Source organism: Leuresthes tenuis, unplaced genomic scaffold, assembly GCF_036924035.1.
Source record: "Leuresthes tenuis unplaced genomic scaffold, fLeuTen1.0.hap1 SCAF_16, whole genome shotgun sequence".
Taxonomy (NCBI): domain Eukaryota; kingdom Metazoa; phylum Chordata; class Actinopteri; order Atheriniformes; family Atherinopsidae; genus Leuresthes; species Leuresthes tenuis.
This window is the reverse complement of record NW_027325370.1, coordinates 19,946,041-19,964,283: the sequence shown is the minus strand read 5'-3', so window position 1 is coordinate 19,964,283 and position 18,243 is coordinate 19,946,041. Positions and strand designations below refer to the sequence as shown.

Below are 18,243 nucleotides of genomic sequence, written 5' to 3'. Positions count from 1 at the left end.
CTACTAACACAAATACAGCTTCCTCCTGTATTACTTTTCTGCCAATGGTTGCTTTATAAGCACTCAGACTGCCACAGAGAACATAGATATTATTAATATGAATTATTAATGGTGATGTGTCTAAAATTAATCCAGGCAGAGCATTGCCGACTATTTTCTTAACAGTATCAATGTGGAGATAAAGCTGAAGCTATATGATAGTAGAGTTAAGCTTCAACACATGCTGCTGAACCAAATGCAGAATAACTGTACTGCGCCCTCTGTAGTTCTTGCACTTCTGACTCGAACTTGCCAAGTACATACTACCAAGTGCTTAAGTCAGGACTTTGCATACTTGGTATTGAGAAATAGTGACATTATGTCTGGAGCTACTACACCAGGCTGCCACCTGAAATAAGCTTTCCAAAGCCCAACAAATGCCCGGTATATTATCCAAAAACAAGACAAGCGTAAGAGGAGATATTGTGCAAGGTGCAGTAGTAACACACAAGGACTATTCATATGAACAATATAAAGATTCTCACCACCTTATTTGTTTTCGGGGGCGAGTCATTGGTTTTGCAATCTGCGGCAGATATGTTTCAAATCCTTCCAGTAAAATGACAAACATTCAGTGGCTTCTTGCAGGGGTCACCAAGCTTCCTTGAGGTGTTCAGATGTTCAGAATAAGAAATGCAAGCTAATACAGATGGGAAGTTCTGATACTGAGCATTAAGTGTCCTAAATTATATTAAACATGTAATTAAATATGAGGTCACAGCTATATTTAGTAGCATTAAATATGTAAGGGACTTTAAGGGAATTCCTAAAACACAAAAACCACACATCATCCAGTTGAACCGGAACCTGTAACGTTTGAACGGAAGTTAGCAAAACCACTGTTCGTTATTACTTTTCTACGCCCCTTGTATGGCGTCAGTAAATGTTAATGGACTCTGTTATATACACATTATAACATTATTTAGGTAAAGTAAAGAGTTTTCAGTTTAAATGTGCACCGTATGGCTAGTTTCCCACATAAAAAGCTAGTTTGAATCTGGTTTACAACATGGAATAGTAGCATGTAACAAACCGGAAGTTACAACCGACGGAAACCGACATGGAAACGCAACGCTTCCGATGATGAGAGCTACCAGAAGAGAAATGTTACGAGAAAAGACTTTTTCCGTGCGAATAAAAGTGTGTTTTATTCGGCAACCAGTGGCAATTGCGAGGTTAAAGACTCGTTGTTGATACGTTGGGAACGGAAGCCACAACAAACGATGTCGTGTGCTGACGTTAAAACCTTGCAGGCATGAACATGAAGTGAACACACGCCAGGAATTATCCTGTCCCTTGTGGCATCATCTTCGTTTCCTCAAACGGCCGATTGGGAACGTTATATTAAGCGGCTCATCACTCCCATCAGAAACGAAATGGATCCACCTCACAGGTATTATTAGAGACTTAAATACATCTGCTAAAAGCATTTGCACCAACTGAATGAATGAATAGAAATTAGCTCCTTAAACTGAAACGTTGAAACTAAATTTCTATTTGGTTTAAAAGTTTTTGGGTCGAAACTTTAAATTGATGCATGGAAGCTTCATGGGTGGGTTTATTACCCCAAACCAACCTGTTTTGATGAAAATAACAGATCTCAAAACAGCTAGATTTTTGCATCGAGGTGTGATTAAAACAAACTGATATGTAGTAATTTAGGAGTTTTCCTCATGGTCTTAAAACTGAGGTAAGAGCCCATAGATCAGGTAATATACTGTATTGTGTAAAAGTCTTATTTCAATCCTCATTTCTTTGTTTTCCTTCCAAGCAGCCAAGCTTTCTGTTATCTTTTAAAGTGCTCTTGAGCAGTTGTTCTCCAGGTTTTCTGAAGGTCTTTTTAAAAGTTTTTCTTTGGACATTGGCTGCTTTTTCACTCATTTTCAGTCATTTACCTGACCATTTTCAGAGGAATGTGCATTTTCTTTGTTAAGCCACTTAACTCTGACCTATGAATCATTCAAGCAGAAAAAAGGCTCCTAACTCAAGGGATGAACCAGTGTTGTGTCGACACATAACAGACAACTTAGCAAAGAAGACATTTTAAATAGTATCTTTAGGCACTTTGTTACTAGTAGCTTGTCACAAAAACAAATAATTTGTTTCCATTTCTTTAGTTGCATCTATGAAAAACACCAAAGATAACACAGTTTGACAGACAGAAAATAGGATCTTTGCAGCTACAAGATGATTCCTAAAGAGCCTGTTAGCTGAAAACTAACAGGGAATAGGAAAAAATCCTGCAAAGACCTGACACAGGACCTGAGAGATGCATCTGGACCTTCAGCTGATCCATCTACTGTTGGCCCAAGCCTCATCAGAAATGGTCTCCATGGAAGGGTGGCTGTCAAGAAGCCATTCTTAAGGAAGGGAAACAGGGAGAAAAGGCTGAGCTATGCCAAATGACACAAGAAGTGGACTGAAAATCAGTGGCAACAAGTTTTATGGAGGAATGAATCCTCCCCAGAGCCTAGACCTCAACATTATTGAAGCAGTGTGGGATCATCCTAACAGAGAACAGAACAAAAGGCAGCCGGCATCCAAAGAAGAGCTTTGGGATGTCCTTCAATAAGCCTGGAGAACTATTCCTGAAGACTACTTAAAGAAATGCAAAATCTCCACAGTTGTTGCAGTTTTTCAATGAGAACTGAATCCGTTACATTTTTGTTTATCTGTTGAGAAATCCTGTTAATATCAACCATCTGATTCAGAGAGAAAACATTCCCCCTATTGGCTCTGATTTTTTATAAAGAAATTGACCTGCTTTGTCCCAATTATTTGTAATGACAATTCAAATATTTGTTCTCCTTTTGATCTGTGCTCTGTTTTTTTTTTTTTTTTTTTGCTTCAGTAGGACTGGCGTCTTCTACCAAGCAATGCCTGCAATTGGAGCCGATGGAAAGAACATAATGAAACTCATTCCTGTCCAAATGGTCAATGGACGGTTTTTCAAAACGCCTGTAACTGAGCACAAAACCGATCCAACTCCACAGAAAGACGTCACCAATGCTGCAGCCTCTGCACTTTCTCTCATGGCTAAAAAGGCCGCCTTTGGTCTTTCGGCCTCTCAGCAGATGATCAAGAAGCAGGTTTCTTTTCTGAATGGCTTTCCTAATCAAGAGGATTCAATCCTTCATCACTCTGTAAACAAGCAGCCACTACAGCAGAAGCCTGTCAGATCAATGGCCAAAGTTCTCCAGATTGCAGCACCTTCACCACATTTGGGTACCTCAGTGAGTCTTCCATATCAGCTTCCAGTGACGGTGAAATCTCCAGCCCTCCCCAGAGGACAGTGCCTGCAGATTCCCCCCACTGCACAGGTCCAGAGAGTCCCAGCATCCCAACTCCCTCCGGGTGTCAAGGAGCAGATCTTTACGTCATCAGCCAGCTCCTCTGCCGGCTCACACAGTGTGGTCTACGTGTCACCCGTCACCACCCTGGATCAAGGTGTTCCTGAACCGAGTGGCCCTGCCCCAGACACAGTAAAACTGCTCTCCAAGACATCAAACACAACTTCACGTGGACTCCCTCCAAGAGGAGCTAAACCACAGTTAAAACTGATTCCAAAGGTTTCACAGAGGCCCAACAGCCCCACGAGGTGGGTGATCGAAGAGGTGGACAGCTCGGCTCCGTCGGCCGTTTCAGAATCCGCTCAGTGGAGTCGGAGGAATGACGCAACGGGACAGGAAAACGCTTTGGTTGTTTGCAACGGGAAGGTGTTTTTTGTGGCCAACAAGTGCGGCTCATCGTTTAAATCCACAGCAGCAACAGAATGTTCAGAAATCAACAAAATCGTTGTTCCCGGGTCGGCTGCGCCTCAAACAAAGCAGAACCTCCGAACCCCAGGAGAGTCGAGCGAAGTGATCGATCTCTGTGACGATGACGACGCTCAGGAGGACTTCCCTCATCTGGATGAAGACAACGTCATATTCGTGTCATATATTCCACCCAAGCCCGAGTCCGGACCAGCGCCACAATCGATGTTAGAAACTCAGCTGGAGCTCGTGGAGCAGACAGAGCGAACAGCCTCAAGCAGCTCCAACAGCAGAACTGATGCTTCAGCTCAGAGACGTGGCCAGAGCCCGTCTGAAAAACAGGACACGCGTGATGGTGGTTCAGGAGTGGAGAGTCAGCGGAGCACCTCCAACCAACCGGTGGACAGCATGGAGGTGGAGGCAGAAACAAGTCCAGCAGGTTGTGGCTGCAGAGGAGAACATGCTCAGAAACAGGAGGTGAGGAAGTGATTTTCCAATATTTTGATTAATTTCAACTGATCACTGATTCCTCAAACACATTTTTAAACAGTTCCGGTTTATTTCAACCTTCCTGTTTCCTGTTAAACTCCGTTTTGGACGAAAGAGTCAATCCTAACTTTGCTACCTGCCTTGGTGAGATTGAGGGAAAGAAAAGTTTCACAAAATGTCTGGTGTGTAGCTGAAGCTCCGAACACACTCGTCTAAATAAGCTGGTTTGTGTGTGTAGATTAGATTTGTGTTCAGTGTTGAAGGGGCTCCACACAGTTACCTGAAACGGCTCCCGCTCACGAGATGGAGAGCGGAGTATTTGATCCGAGTGGTCGTGGTGTGAATGCTCATTTCCATGAAACTGACAGCAAAGCTGACATGAACCATAAAGCCACAGGCTTCACATTACTGGGAACAATAAGTTGTTGCACCTGTGCTCATGGAGAGGCAGTCTGATCCAGACTCATTGGACGTCAGTGTCATATTTTGACCTACTTATATTTGTCTGGAGAAACCCAGACTTTATCCTAAATTGATGCATTCTCGCTCTCTAAGTCTAAAAGATGAAGAGCTCCAGTTTACTGGACAGAGCTTTTTTTGTGCTAATAAAATCCAGCTGAAAAGTTGTAAAAAAACGACTGCTGTTTGGGACTGACTTTTAGCTGGTTGTGTGTGGCATGAAGCAGGATTACACAACACCGGTGGAGGGATTTAGAGATGGTTGTCATATGCGTTCGTTCATATTCACTGAACTTTTGTTTTCTGCTCTGAAACAAAAACACAAGGGAGATAAAGTTTAACGTTTAAGGAACCGCCTGAGAAGTATCCCGTGCTCACTGTTGTCATAAGTAATATTTAGAAGAAAGCATTGAAAAGGTGCGGCACAAATCAAATAAGGAGAAAACATTTCTATATACTGAAAAACCGACAGACTGCTCAATAGTGCTTGTATAAAGAACCTCTGGTGGTTTATAAGAGAAGTAAAACTGTAAGAGTTTGTTGAAAGGCTGTTATAGTTAATGGAGAGATGTGAAGAGGGCCCAAATGTGGACACAGATGTTAATTAGATGAGCAGAGAAAACCATGGGGTCGTAACACTGAGGCTCTGACAATCACTGACAAACCAGGAAACTTAAAGGGGAACTCCGGTGTTTTTAAACCTAGACCTTATTTCTGTCATGAAATACGTTTATCTTCTCACCGAGAACATTTCAGCAAAAGTCGGCGTCCTTTTGAAGCTATTTAGATAACTCGTGATCCATATAACGGTGTGAACGGGGCAAAAACGATGCAGCCTCTAAATAAGGCATTATCTGTCTTTATTTCACCAATACTTTAAGATGAATGAATGAACGAACGCGTACTATAGCTCTGTTAGCACATAGCTACTGTTATGTGGCTCCTTGCAGCTATAGGAGAGCTAACGGAGGGAATTCTACACACACCTCTACTGGGACCACTTCACTGACACGCACGGCTGCAGCCCAGCTCATTCAGAGGGAGCTGATGAGGAAGTAGGTGCAGCTGAGGATAATAGAGCAGGTAACAGGTGTGGCAGCAGAGCCGACAGGAGGGAACTGCGGAAGACTTTGAGTGAGGAACGAGAACCTAATATAACTGAGGCAAGACTAACTGACCCAAAGTAACAAAGGAAAACCATGAGTGGAACCATAAAAGACCACTAAAGACTAGACTAATACAAACCCTGATTAAAAACCAATCACTCCAAGACATGGACAAACTATAAGCTAAAACAAAATGCCAACGAAGAACAGAGAGAAACAAAGACCAGAAACCTAAAGTACAGGAAAGTCACAGATAAACCCGGATCAGCTGTGAACAAAAAAAGACAAATCAAGACTAAACAAATGCAAACAGAATAAATCCTAAATTTGAATCAGTGACTCAAATCACAGATAATCCAAACCAGAAAACAAACCAATCCAAACTCTCTCAAAGTGGAGGTCATTTGGATTTTTCACTTTTCAGGTGTGAATCCTCTTATCACATGACTTTGATTAGAAATGTGCCTCCTATATGTTAAATAATTCAGATGAAACTTCTCATGATGTCTTAAAGTGTTCAACATCTCTGATAGATGGGAACTCTTAGAGATACATTTCTTTTTGACAGCATTCCTCTCATTTTCTGTTTCTGTAAAGGTTTTTTTTTAACTCTTTAATTGTTTTCTCCGCCCTAAAAGAACGAGTTGACCATGTGATCACCATCAGAGGCTATAAAAGCTCAGGGCTCATATAACTTACCCGTGTGTTTATCTGATCATCCTGGCCGTGACTTTGCTGTTACGCCAGTGACCGACGGCAGAGGATGCGCACTGTTATCAGCGTATAAAACTCTTTTCACACCACGTTTTTATCAGTTTACGTGTGTGTTTTAAATTTTTTGATCAGCTGACTGATGCTGTTTACGTGAACAAATGAATACGCAGAAACCAGTGACGACAGGTGAAGTAAACCAGTCTGCTGTGCAGGTGTTATCCCTATTAATGCATTTTGTTTGTTTGTTTTCCTGCTTACAGAGCTCTACACATCCTCTGTCCATGAGGACATCTCCTCCGGCACCAGAACCCCGTCAAAGGTCCGACCATCTCCTGAGGCAGATATTTGGGATCACAGCAGATGTGAAAATTAGCCTGCTAAAGATCGATGAAGCAGCCGCTGGTTGTGTCTCTGCAGGGCTCATAAGGTCAGCGGGGGATGATGGGAAACCAACCAGCGGCTTGAAAGAGAAAGAACTCTCTTCACAGGACATTTACGGTCCAAAAGAACCAGATGGCCACAGCGGCCTTGTCAGTGTTCAGAGTGTGAAAGTGCTCAGTGAACGTGAACAGTTTGCATCTCCGCTCACAAACGTCACACCTCTCAAAAGTTCTCATTTCAAACTGAACTCAGAACCTCCTTCTGCTTCGAAGAACTGCTGTTCAGGCCAGAGTGCGCTCAGCAGAACGTGTCGCGCCGAACCGGAGCCGGTGATTGGCTACGTGGAACCAATAGATGAGGACTTCCCTGATGAAAACGACATCCCCGAGTCACAGGACGCAGCTGCCCATCCACAGGCTCCGACATGCGAGGATATGAGCTCAAACACAAGCAGGCTGGGGCGGACACGGAAGCGCACCATGTGTCCGTGTTGCATCCCCGCCGCTCTGCATCCGGTGGTGAAGTCCAGCGGCAGGTGGGAGGAGCCGGAGAGGTGGACCTTAACCACAGAGCAGACGGGTAAAAAAGCAGGACGAACAAAGACGGCAAGAAAAGATGGAAGAACACCTGGAAGGATCAGCTGTTTGGCTCCAGCGGGCGATGGTTTGTCCTCGACATCCTCGGACTACGACGAGTTAAAAGGACACGAACAGATGGAAAGACTCGCAGACCTTCTGAACGAGAAGGACGCACAAATCAGACACACCGTGAGCTGAGACGGAAACTAACAAAAAAAAACAACGCATACACACTTTTAACTTTTTTTTATTTAGCTCACAGCTAAAAACAGTGACGTGCCTTCATCAAGTTGATTTTTTTACACATGAGCTGACTCTTTTTGCATATATTTGGGCTTCTCTTTTTCTAATTTAAAAACCATCTAGATATGCTAACATTTAACGGTTGCTATAACATTACCAGATTTATTTGCATTGAATATTGTGCTTTTGCTTCTGGTTGGTTTTGTGGGAACTAACAAGCATTAAACTCACTAACTTCAGGTGTGGAAACTCACTGTGAGCTTGCTTCACTGCTCTGCTGCCAGTTGCCCATTCATTCATGTTGGCTCCATCTGGCAGTTTCCAGAGATTTTTTTAATGGTCTTTATATCACACATTTATCAGATTTATATTCTCTAAATATTGGAATTCTCAGGCATTGGTCGGACCACAGACTTCATATATGCTTTTAACTGAATTGAACCCTTCAGCACAAGTTTCACGTCATATTGTTCAGTTAGTAAAAGGATGAATTTTCCAGCCTGTCAGTCAGAAAGTCAAAGTGAACACTGTATGATGACACTAATATGCTGTCTGGGTTGGTAGAAATGATTTATCTGAATCCCACCTGGTCCTGTTTGGTTTCAGTCTGTTTCTACAGTTTTTGTTTTCTAAAGTATTTTTATTACTTGTATCTAGCTGTTAACTAACAAGATTTAGATTTAAGGTGTCTGGTTGGTTGGTCGTCCACATGTTTAACAGAAGTTTAACTCGATCTTACGCCATCTGCTTGGTTTCTCTGATCCTGTATTAGTTTTGCCTCAGATTTATATTGGTTTTATCGTCATCTATTATAAAGTGCTGCACGTTCTGTTGCAGCTGACTGCAGTGAGTTTCTGTTCATTATTTAACACTGGCGTTGTGTGTGACATCATCAGGTAAGTTGTTGCTATGCTACAAAAACAACACCTCTGAAGATTTCTACCACACCTTCTTCTCTGCTACACTTCACCTTTCCACATGCTTGTCTGCTGATTTATGAACAAGAAAGTCTGAAGATTTGATTTAAAAGAAGAGCTGACACAGACCTGCAGTTATGTGGGAGTTTGTTCCACATGAATGATCCATAACAACTGAAAGCAGCTTCTCCATGTTTAGTTTAACTGACTGACTTCATGACAAACTTTTTATATCTGTAAAAGGCCAGGTCTGATTCCATAATAAGATCCAGATTTCTGGCTTGGTTTGTGGTTTGAACATCACCAACTGAAGCTGAGCTCAGATATTTAACCGTTATTTCCCTCCAAAGTCAACAACCTCTGTCCTTTCTTCAACTGAAGAAAATTCTGAATCATCCAGTTTTTTTTATTTGTTCAAGGCTCTTAATGAGTGTTTGTGAGGGATATGGTGATGTAGATAATAAGGCGTGGTTGAGTTTAATTGAAATATCCTTCTGATAGACTATGAATTTCTCACAGAATTTTCAATGTAATTTCAAACACTCTCCGTCAAATGTGATAAAATATATATTGCCTTCTTTATTTCTTAACCTTTGCCTCTTTATATTCCGGAATAGCATATTTTGTTTGATATTTTGTCCTTCGTATGGTACATAGACATTATAAATGGTATGGACCGTTAGTGTGTTTTATTGTGAAAAACCGAAACCGGAAGTTAGGCTGTTTTACGGTGAAGTGAAAGCGTAAAGTAACAGAACCGGAGTGGGACTCCTTCAACAAGGTATGGATCAATAATGGAGCAGTTTTAACTAGTATTGTTTTTTATCGTTTGTTTTGTATTATTTAGCTAACTACTAAGGGTAATTTTTCAGTGTACAAACAGCCATTTCATCGTTCAGTTTCGTCTATAATTTACTTGGTTTCTGTCTTTCGACTTTGTTTCTGCCGTCGACCTGATTTTAAATCATCGACAGTAGGTCCTAACTGTAAAATGTGTCATGATTCAACAAAATGGCATCTATGTATGGAAAAAAAACAGTCTGAGGAGGTTGTTTTGTAAATTGTGTTACTGTTACTTTTTATGTAACAGCAGGTATGATTATCAGGTAGAAGAGGAACTCTTCCGCGTTCAAAATTTGAATAAAAAAAACAGCTTTTGACATTAAAAGTCAGACGTTTTCGGATAAATTTCATTAGAGAAAAGCTGGATCAGAGGACAGAGATGTTGTGCTGAAAATGAACTGATGCGCGTGCATGTGGTTAAAACCGATTCAGTCTTTTTCACTCGATTTCTGTTTTTACTCTTCACTGAAATCAAGCACTTTAGTGGCAGAATCAATATTTCAGTGACAAGACAGGCAGTTCAATCACTTTTTTTGGCAAACAAAAACCTCTTTAATTATCCATAATGCCCGTTTAAAGGTATTCTAGAAGGTGGAAATAACTAATTGGCCTGTAATCCATAGCACAAATCTCTTGAATAATTTCACAACATCATTCAGTTAATGCACTTCTGTAACTGCTTATAAGTCTCCCTTAGGGGTTTTGTAGATGGTGGAAAGAACTTGTTGAGAAAAAATATGCACATATGATTGTGCACATGTGTTTTGAATGAAATTATGTCATTTTAAACAAACCTCTTCATCTGCCGTAGTATTTAATCCTTTGTAGCATCAATGATTCACAAAAACACACCTTCTCTAATGTTATCATCACATGTACTTACATGTTGTGTCTTGTTGATGCCAAAAGGAACAACTGCAGACTATAGAAACCGAACGCAAACTTGTTTGACTTTAACAAGCTTCAAGCGCCCCTGCGGCCATGGAATAAGTTTCTGGCACATGGTCGCTTTTTGGTAGAACACCTGTTGTCTGATTTTGAATTAATAGGATCTGAACTTCTAGTCTGTTCCATCTCCAGTGTCTGCTTTCAGGTACACACAAAAACTCAAATCAAATTAGGAAATTGGAAGTCTGTACTCTGTGTTATCTTGTCAAAGTTGAGGATCTTGGATGTAAGCCAGTTCCCTTTGGATACTTGTCCCATCATGCCCTGAAATTTTGCATTCACAGCTCCAACTGCTGTTGTTGCCGATAATGTTATTCTCTTTTGTTTCAACCCCTTCATACTCTTTAGAGTAATACTCCAAGCTCTTTAGTGTCTTTTCTTGTTGTTTTTTTTACTCATTTTTAAAAATCTTCAAAATGTTCATGGTTACATTACCGTAGTTATTAATCTCTCAGTGAGGTTAAAGGTTATACTGTGATACACGCCTTTAGGTTTATTGATTCTCTAGAAATGAATTTAGCTCTGACTCTGCCCCATGAATGTAAAAATAATCTAAGTCTCAGACCAAATCAAAGTGAAATCAGTTTTACTGATAGAACATCCCTGATAGTTCTTTCAAATTCACCAAATGAACGGCTGTTTTTTACTGTAACTGCAAAGCTTCTTTGGTGGAATAACATACAGCTCAATATATAACACAAATATAAATTCAACACTTCTGCTCTGGTCAAAAGGGTTGATTTTTATTCCAGGTTACAAACTATTTAACAGATTAAATGCTTCAAAAGTCATTATATTACGATTTACTTGGATGAGTAAAAAGCCAACGTTTGCTCAACGTCTAAATTCACTGATCGGTGAATTATCGATTTTCCGTCAGTTTTTTGATAATCTGACTTTTATTCAAGTCATTTGCTTTCTGTGTGATTCTAATGTCAGGCATCGGCAGACGTTCAATAGTTCAGCATGTCAATATTTAAATGTTTCAGTCTAATTCTACCGTCTGGGAAATGTTCAGGGAAAAACATGAGGGAGCATGTTACGTGACACAGGCATAAATTATTACCGAGGTCGGGCCAAAATCGGTCTCTTAAAATACACACAAACATGTTAGTTTAACGGAAATCGTACAAAAAGCATCAAAACCCAACAGTTTGGGATCGTATCGCTGCATGTTTACGCTCAACAAGACTCAAAATTTGAGTCTAAAATGGTCTGAGGTGCTTGGCACATGGCAAAATGTTCCATCTTTCAGTAAAAACAGTAAGTGTAAGTGTATATTAATCCAGCTGAATTCACAGTAAAGCTGCTCTCTTTCACATATTTTTTTTGTTTCTTTTGTCAAACGCCTAAACGCGTTAGAAACTGGGACCGAAAATCCACCCATTAAGACTACGTGTCTACTCACTTAAAGCATTTTCAGACTGTCGCTCTGCTCTAATAAAAACCAGATTTTATAACTGCAGCCTCATCTGAAAAAAATCACCATTAAAGTAACTTAAAGACAACGTCTGTGCAGTGAATTCAGCTGTACTTACATGTACCATGAGCTCCCACAGAGGAAATGGCACCCAAAAGATGAGCTGTCATGCAATCAGAGAGCTTTCTATATGAAAGAAAATCCTGTTATGGACAGAATGAGTTAGTTTGTGTGTTAAAATATGCCTGTTGTATAATCTGTTGCTGAAACTAACTGTCAAGTGGCTTGATTCCTAACTAATAAGCATTTATTGATATACAGGTAATCGCACACAACATGGATGACCGTAATGAATATGAAATATACATCCCAGTGGAGGCTGAGGTGAAAAGCATCCCCCTGCAGAGTGTACCAAATGCAGTGCGCAGAAGAATTGTCCACCCCCTGTCCCCGGCAGACTCTTCAGAAGCCATATGGATTAGCCCTGCAGTCGTCATGAGAAAAGGCCAAGGACCGGCCTTACGCAGAGGAAGTGATGTGGCAGAAAACGCAGCCTCCCTACTGGGCCCAGAGATTCGGGACAGGACAGATCCCTTGCAAATATCCTTTGTCTCCTCCAACCCTGCAGCAAGGGAGTTGCTGAAAGACGTATCACAGGGAACAAACCCATCTCACACCAACCAGTTACCTCATGACTCCACAGCACCACCCAACCAGACTGCCGTTATCATCTACCAAGGACGCCTTTATCTGTGCATCAGAGGCAAGCGTAAACCAAAGGCATGTGAACCCCAGCAAGCTTCCCCGTCTGCCATTCCTTCAACATCAGTCTTATCATCAAAGCACAAGGAGAAGGTAACATGATATTTCTGTTGATTATGTTTTAATTTAGCACTATCGGGGCGGCGTAGAGCTCAACTGGTTGAGCAGGCGTCCCGTGTACAGCGGCTGTCCTCGACGCAACTGGCTCGGGTTTGAGTCCCAGCTCTTGCTTCCCCAACTTTTCTGACCCCTTTTCCTGTCTACCCACTGTTGAATAAAGTCCATTAGTTGCCAAAAAAAACAACTTTAAAAAATATGGCTGTCAAAATGACCATCTTATGAACAGGTTATGACAATTCCTCGAACCGCCACTAATCTTTTTGACGCAAGATTAACATAGGCACATTATGGGAATTTGACCTTTGATGTGGTAAATGAAGGAGGGATGTAGCCTAATGTCGGGCCACCTTAACATGGGAAAGGGTTTGAGTATCCCCATGTTCCTGAGAGCTGTGTTGTTCAGCATACTCACAAACTGAGCGCCTCACTGTGGCTGCAAGTCTCTGGCAGGAAGGTTCTGACTGAACAGATTACCTGACCTTCTTTGCGTCTCTGGGTGATGTCCTGGAGGTTGTGCCACCTGGGGATTCCCTTGTTCTTCTAGGGAACTTCAGTGCCCATGTGTACAATGATAAAGTGACCTGGAGAGGCGTATTTGAGAGGAATGGCCTCCCTGATCTGAATCTGAGTTGTGTTTTGTTTTGTTTTTGGACTTCTGTACTAGTCAGAGATTGTCCATTACAAACATGTATGAAGTGTACCTGGTACCAGTCAATCCTAGACCAAGGGTCAAGGATTGACTTTGTTGTCGTGTAGGCCCCTGTCCGTCCTCAACTCACACCTCTGGGAAAATTTTTTCCATCTACCAGGGGAGGAAGGGGACATGGAATCTGATTGAACTATGTTCAGAACCACCATTGTAGATGTGGCTTCCAAGAGCTGTGGCCTAAAATTCAGGTGTGGTAGGAATTCAACGAGGCCACGAAGAAGGTCTTTCGGTTGGCCTCAAGGAAGTTCTGGCAAACTATTCTGCAACTCAAAAAGGGAAAGCAGGGTCTGTCCCAGGTTGTGGTTGGCTTGGGAGAATAATTACTGAGGATATTGTAAGCTGGTGGAAGGAGCATTTTAGGGATATCTTCAATCCAGCCAGCATGTCCTCCATTGAGGAGGCAGACAGTGGACCAGATTTTTATCCTGAACGAGGGGCTCATGGGAGTTTGACCATCCAGTCTACATGTGTTTTGTGGACTTGGAGAAGGCTTACGCCTCTGTTCCTCGAGGATTTCTGTTTGTGATTTTCATGGAGAGGATCTCTAGGTGTAGTCGGGGAGAAGAACTCGTCTGGTTTGGGAACCTCGGCGTCGTAGCTCTACTTTTTGCAGATGATGTGGTTCTGCTGGCTTGAGCGACTCACAGCTGAATGTGAAGGGGACAGTGTGAAAGTTAGCTCCTTCAAATCCAAGGCTATGGTTCTCAACTGGAAAAAGGTGGAGTACTCCCTTCGGCTTGGGGATGAGTCCCTGCCACGGGCAGAGGAGTTTAAGTATCTTGGGATCTTGTTCTCTGTGATGGCAAGTTGGAGTTAGAGATGGACAGACGGATTGGGGCTTCGTCTGCAGTAATGAGGGCGCTGAGCCGGAAGGAGAAGCTTTTTAGTTTACAGGCCCATTTTTGTTCACGAGATCTGGGTAGTGACCGAAAGAATGAGGTCATGGATACAAGCGGCTGAAATGGGTTTCTTTCGGACGGTGGCTGGTGCCTAGCCTTAGAGATAGGGGGAGGAGCTCCACCACACGGAGTATAGGTGCTGCACCTCCGCATAGAAAGGAGTCAGCTGAGGTGGTCCGGGCATATGATTAGGATGCCTCCTGGTCGCATCCCTTTTGATGTTTTTTGGACGCATCCAACTGGGAGGAGGCCCTGGGGAAGACCCAGAACTCACTGGAAGGATTATATATCCCTTCTGACCTGGGAACGCCTGGGAATCCCCCAGGAGGAGCTGGAGAGTGTGGCTGGGGAGAGGGATGTCTGGGTTTCCGTCCTGGACCGGTTCCCTCTGCGACCAGACCTCGGATAAGCACAAGATAATGGATGGACGGATAGATGGATAAAGCAAGCATATTTTTGTGTGATTATTTTGTGGTTAATCGTGAGTTGACAATGGACAATCATGCGATTAATCATGATTGAATATTTTAATCAATTGACAGCCTTAGTTTATGTCACAGCAAGAAACTAATGAGAACAAAACAGGCGTTAACCAAGAGCACATGTTTTGCAACCTTAAGAAAAATGAGTCAGAAAATGCCTACCTCTTCCAAGGCAGAATGAAAATAAAATCCTGGATCAACATGAAAAAAAATAGGATCTTCTTAGCTGGCCCATGGTCAACATCTGTTGATATTTCTTTTCTAACTTTCAGTTTTTGAACAACCCTGCTAAGAAGAGAACAAACCAGCTACATAATACCTTTGATGGAGGAGATAATGAGTCATAAAACAGCACAGTCTAAAACATCAGGCCACAAATGTAGCTCAGCTTTGCAGGGAATTTACAGCCTTTGACTTAGGGTCCTTTTCTTTGCCAGATTACAAGAGATCATTATCAGACATTTTTCCAAGGATTGTCGAATGCTTTTTTTTCTGGTAACCGGTTGGCAGTTTGACAGTTTTTTTCCAACCCATGGGCTGAATTTGCAGTTGGAATCTTTTCTGCCTCTTCTTTAAAGTCATTCAAGTTTTCACATTGACAAGATGCACAAGTCGAACTGTTTACTTTGCACCATATGCAGCTTTCAAGGATCTAAACACTTAACGTCTGCACTGCACATAGAAGAGAAAAGCAATAAACAACAAAACCCTGACTGAGATCCCATCGATTGTATTTACCGTGTGGCAGCTCTCACAAACAGAAGGTGAGGTTTATGTGAGTCTGTTTTGTATGTCTTTTAGGAGGTTTGTCATAACCGCACACCCAAGATGAAACATGCCCATGATAACGTAAAGCACCTTGAAAAGGAGAGAGTTGAGCTCAAGAGAAAAGGTGCCCCTCAGCCCCCTGTCAGTGAGCCACAAGCAAAAAGCAAGTGTGTAAAGGTTGCTAGAAGAGACCAGGCCTTAGAGGAAGCAGCGCTGCAGCCAGCTTGTGTTCAGCCTCACGAGGACCAGACAGATGTGGCCAGCTGTGTCGGTGATGAAGGCGAGAAACAGGACCTGGGTGATGAGGAAGCTGATTTTAATGCACAGATGGACCACGAGGATGCTGACCAGAGTAGCAGTGATCCCTGGAATTGTCCTCATTCTGTCAACTCGTTGAGTGCAGATGCTTCTTCCACATCACTACACATGGAGTTTGATTTCAGTGAGCTGGCACGGGAGGAGGAGATCGCTCAGATGAAGGCCAAGTTGATGCAGAGTGAAGCTGCTCTAAAGAACTCTGCCCTCTAGTGACAGTGAAGAACCATCCCGTCGGCTCATCTTAGGTTCCATGAGGTAGCTTCACTCTCTGTCTTTTACTTCAGAGACCAAAAGTTGTGGGTAAGTTATGACTGGGTGCTTCATCTGTCGGTTTAAGATACATAATCATTTCTCTAGAGAAAATCAGACTTCAGCATGCATCTATTAGTATCCTGCTCATCTGTGGACTTGCATGTTTGTGCATCATAGCCACAAGTAAGAACGCTCATGTAGACTTTAAGTTCACTTTTTTTCTCCTTTCTAATAACCACATCACACCATGTCCTGGGGTATTTATTATTTTCAGATTAATTAGAAGAATTAATTCTGTGTTTGTTTGGTCCATAAAAAGTAAAAAAAAAATGCACATATGAATGAATGAATGTTGCTGTACTGATGTAAATGCTAAATGTTCAGTTTTTGATATATTTGTTAACCGTTTATAAAAGATGGCCACGGTCATCTCTTCATGTTTAAGTCTGTTAAAGGGCAATATTTTTTTTAAAGTTCTCACTTTTGTCAAGAAATAATAAGTCAATAAATCTTTATCCCCACAAGTTATTATTCTGTTGTGTTCTGTCAAACCTTCTGATGACAGTTATCAGGTCTCAGGTATACGTTTCTTTTTTTCCCCCAACAGGTTTTAAGTATCACTCTCAAGCTCCACCCTCACTTCTGGCACAAAAAAAACACCACGAGGTTTCAAAAGAGCAGTTCAAACACGAGCAGCTGATACTACTGTGGTTGCATCCACCTTTTATTTACTATCTGTGGTCACAGCCTGCAAACAGCTCCACCCAATGTGTTTAATATCCAGGGCAACAGGAGACGTATTGGTTTGAAAGGAAATGGGACTGTCCGTGTGTTGCCTGATTATTGGAGTAAAGCAGTGATGTGCAGTGCTGACCCTCCGCTCATTTAGTTTGAGGCTTCTTCAGCTCTGCTGCTACAAAGAATCTTTATATGTTGCCAAGAAAGTGAGAAATAGGTGCAGTAATTTATAGAAACCTGTGCAAACATAAATGTAAATACAGAAAATAAGTCAGAAACAGAGTTTGTACAGTTCTAAGGAGCTTTAAAGTGAATATTTGGTCTGAGCAGCTTTATTCTCCAACACAGCCTGAACCCCCTTAGACAAGCTTTCAAACGGTTAAAAAAATGTATAATATTGTATGGCACATTGTTGCCTGTCATCACCTGCAACCTGCAGGGGGCAGTAGTGATGCTTCCGTCCTGCTGATCAAAGTGTTTGAAACCAGGAGGGACCTCACAGCAAGTTAGAAATGTATAATGACGTTTTAAAATCAAGGCCAGTCACACAGGTCGGACATTCCTAAAGCTCTTAGACACACATTCAGTAAATGACAGTAACTGTTGTTTCTGATATGACTCTTTAATGATTTGGAGTTGAAGCGGTCGTTATAAGGAGCGGAGTTTTGCTCTGATATAAGTTTCTAAGTCTTGTGCTTAGTTAACGACACAGATGTGCTGATGCTGTCCCGTCTCTTTCTCTAAAGCTTTGACATGAACACGCGTCCTGTGGATTTTTCTTGTGGACACACTGAATGACTTTTCAGAGAAATAGTCACAGTTTTGTGAATATGTGTTTGCAGCAAAGAAGACAAAGGAAGTTTACAGGTTCCTCCAGTTGTGACACAAAAACGGTGAAATCAGAGCGACAGCATGTTAATCCGATGATTTCTGCAGCGGTCGTGCTGTGAAATGCACCAAGTTAAACTGTTGAGAAGCTCAAATGTTCTCCCTCACGATTTGCATCCATCTGCCGCTGACACTCACAAACTGTAAGGAATGTAAACTGAGAATTATTCATTTGATTTCAAGCTCATTTCTTGGGATTAACGTTGGTGAGATGATTCGGACCTCACAGAGACGAGCAAAGCTAACATCTGAAAACGTGACGTCTCTGTTCGACGCCCAGGTGCCGTCACAGCGGCTGGAAATGACGAGCTTCTACACACAAACTGTATAGAAAGTCAAGTGAAAGTTATTGCTGTTATTAGTCTCTTGATTGTCTTTATTAGCAACAAAAACAGACCTGACAGTGGGACTTTTT

At 42.0% G+C, this 18,243-nt stretch overlaps 2 protein-coding genes across 3 annotated transcripts; both read left to right on the top strand.

Annotated features, from left to right (window-relative positions):
- Nucleotides 1-1,091: 1,091 nt before the first annotated feature.
- lrif1 (ligand dependent nuclear receptor interacting factor 1) lies at nt 1,092-8,610 on the top strand. 2 transcript variants are annotated; one of them, XM_072367129.1, is made up of 3 exons: nt 1,092-1,432; nt 2,894-4,271; nt 6,823-8,610. In XM_072367129.1, the coding sequence occupies exons 1-3, from the start codon at nt 1,416-1,418 to the stop codon at nt 7,717-7,719; spliced, it is 2,292 nt and encodes a 763-aa protein (XP_072223230.1). In that variant the 5' UTR covers nt 1,092-1,415; the 3' UTR covers nt 7,720-8,610. The 2 variants fall into 2 exon arrangements, with proteins under 2 accessions (XP_072223230.1, XP_072223229.1); XM_072367128.1 differs by having other exon boundaries at nt 2,891-4,271.
- Nucleotides 8,611-9,410: 800 nt separating this feature from the next.
- On the top strand, nt 9,411-16,717 carry LOC140272325 (uncharacterized). Its single transcript, XM_072367721.1, has 3 exons — nt 9,411-9,462; nt 12,214-12,747; nt 15,666-16,717. The coding sequence occupies exons 2-3, from the start codon at nt 12,229-12,231 to the stop codon at nt 16,158-16,160; spliced, it is 1,014 nt and encodes a 337-aa protein (XP_072223822.1). The 5' UTR covers nt 9,411-9,462; nt 12,214-12,228; the 3' UTR covers nt 16,161-16,717.
- Nucleotides 16,718-18,243: the final 1,526 nt, after the last annotated feature.